The 1872-nt window shown below is 46.3% G+C and overlaps 1 protein-coding gene across 1 annotated transcript; it reads right to left on the bottom strand.

Annotated features, from left to right (window-relative positions):
- Positions 1-401: 401 nt before the first annotated feature.
- Positions 402-1564, bottom strand: LOC103597433 (COMM domain-containing protein 7-like). Its single transcript, XM_008581269.1, has 2 exons — positions 1487-1564; positions 402-1043 (listed from the first exon to the last, which is right to left on the bottom strand). The coding sequence occupies exons 1-2, from the start codon at positions 1562-1564 to the stop codon at positions 402-404; spliced, it is 720 nt and encodes a 239-aa protein (XP_008579491.1).
- Positions 1565-1872: the final 308 nt, after the last annotated feature.

Here is a 1872-nt window from a genome sequence, read left to right as displayed (position 1 = left end):
AAACCAACATAGGAGTGCATATATGGAGGAATAAAGGCTAAGTTATGCCAGGTCCTGAAGTGAAGGTGGGGAGCAAGATCTGTACCTCCAAGTAGGAAGAAGGGAATGCAGTTAATATCCCATTGATAATAATGCTATTCCATATGTATAACAGCCCAGACTGTGGGATGGGTTGAAATAAAAAAGCACAAGAATGCTAAAGTAACAGAAAATTAGACTGAGTAAGGGATAAACTCAAACATTGCATGGAGGTTGTGGATTTCCCCACTTGTGAAAATGTAAATCCTTAGACAGACCAAACAAATGTCTGCAATAGCCTGTCAGAATATCCTGGGAGATAGGTGGTGGAGGTTCCCTTGACAAGAAGTTTACAGGGTAATTGTGTAGGGCTCTTTAAGTACTTAATCTTGTTGTTTTTCATAAACCTTTTGCACCTGGGCTCCCAAGATGTGAGCAGGGCCAAATGGAGTGCCCACGGACTGTGGGAGGCACCTCTGGGAGCAGACACCCAGGGACGGGGAAGCTGCAGGGGGAGAGGGATCCATGCCGGTGCTGACGCACTCCATCCCGTGCAGGAAGCTGCAGAACTGCGGCAAGCTTAATTCTGTATACATATTTTCCGTTTGATTTCCTTTCTTAACCACCAACTGTAATTGTAAGATAATACTCCCCACTTTCTCTAATTCGCTGCTCCCAGATGTCACTCCAAATTTCCAATCTATATCTATAAGCTGGTTAATCATCAGAGTCTGACCTATGGCCCATCGAGCAAGGGTGGAGGCATTTTGCTTCCACTTTTCAGAAAAGTGAGTGGCTTTCTCCTCCCTAAGATGCAGAAGTATGGAGTCCACCTGGACCTGCTCGGCTATGAGACCCTTCTTCAAGACACCATTTAGAACCAGGAGGAGGCTTTTCATGATGCTTCTGAGGGGGTCAAGACTGATCTGAATGGTGGTGGCAAATTCAGAAAGCTGAGTCAGAAATCTTTCCACCTCTTTTGGCTCTGTTAGGAAGTGGAAAGTCATTTCTGTTAGAGCTGAGAACTGCCCAATCGCACACCAGACGCCCCTCAGTCTAGTGACCTCCAGACGTGCCTCATTAACAAGTGATAAGCAGTACCCAACCACCACACACACGGGTGTGTAGAAATCGTTGGGGGACTCTCCTCCTGTGTCATATGGCTCTGCCTCTTTCTCAGCAATAAACAACCTCTCACTTTTGTGGGGGAGGCCAGGCTTCCTCCTGCCCAGGCTGGAGGAAGAGGTTGACAGGGAAGGTGGATTTAAAACAAAACCTCAGCTAGTGGAGCATGAAGCAGATCACAAATGCAGCAGGGCAGTTAGCAAAAATCAGGGAGGAAATGTTTGACATGGTTTAGAAGGGCAGTTTTCCTAGGAGACATATAACTGTGCTACAACAACAATAACAACAATGATGTGACAGGAAAAAATAAGCTTCCACAGCCCGAAGGACACAGGGCTCTTACCTCAATGCTGACTTCTTGTCGATCAAAACAGAGGAGGGGAGGAGGCAGAAAGAAGATGGTGACAATGGAGGTGGCCATACTCACACAAACCTAACTGGTGCTTGGATTTATCTTGCACCCAGTGAGTCCTAGAAGACTCATTCCAAGACCAGGTTATCCTCACATGGGATACTTTTAGTGACAGATGCGCTAATGGCTTTTAACTGTCTGACTCATGCCCGCAATGACAGTCAAATGCAGAAAGTGAAAGTAGAAATGGAAAAAAGGGATGTCTCTCAGCCTCTTGGGTCTTGGGCTTCCACAGGTCAGAGGGAGATGGTTTCCAATTCTGTATGAGAGAAGCCTGTACCAAGAACTGTCAGTCCTGCCTCGATCTTACCATACTT

This window comes from Galeopterus variegatus, unplaced genomic scaffold (assembly GCF_000696425.1).
Source record: "Galeopterus variegatus unplaced genomic scaffold, G_variegatus-3.0.2 Scaffold2311, whole genome shotgun sequence".
Classification (NCBI taxonomy): Eukaryota; Metazoa; Chordata; class Mammalia; order Dermoptera; family Cynocephalidae; genus Galeopterus; species Galeopterus variegatus.
Note: the sequence above shows the minus strand (reverse complement) of the source record. Positions and strands in the feature narration are given on the sequence as shown.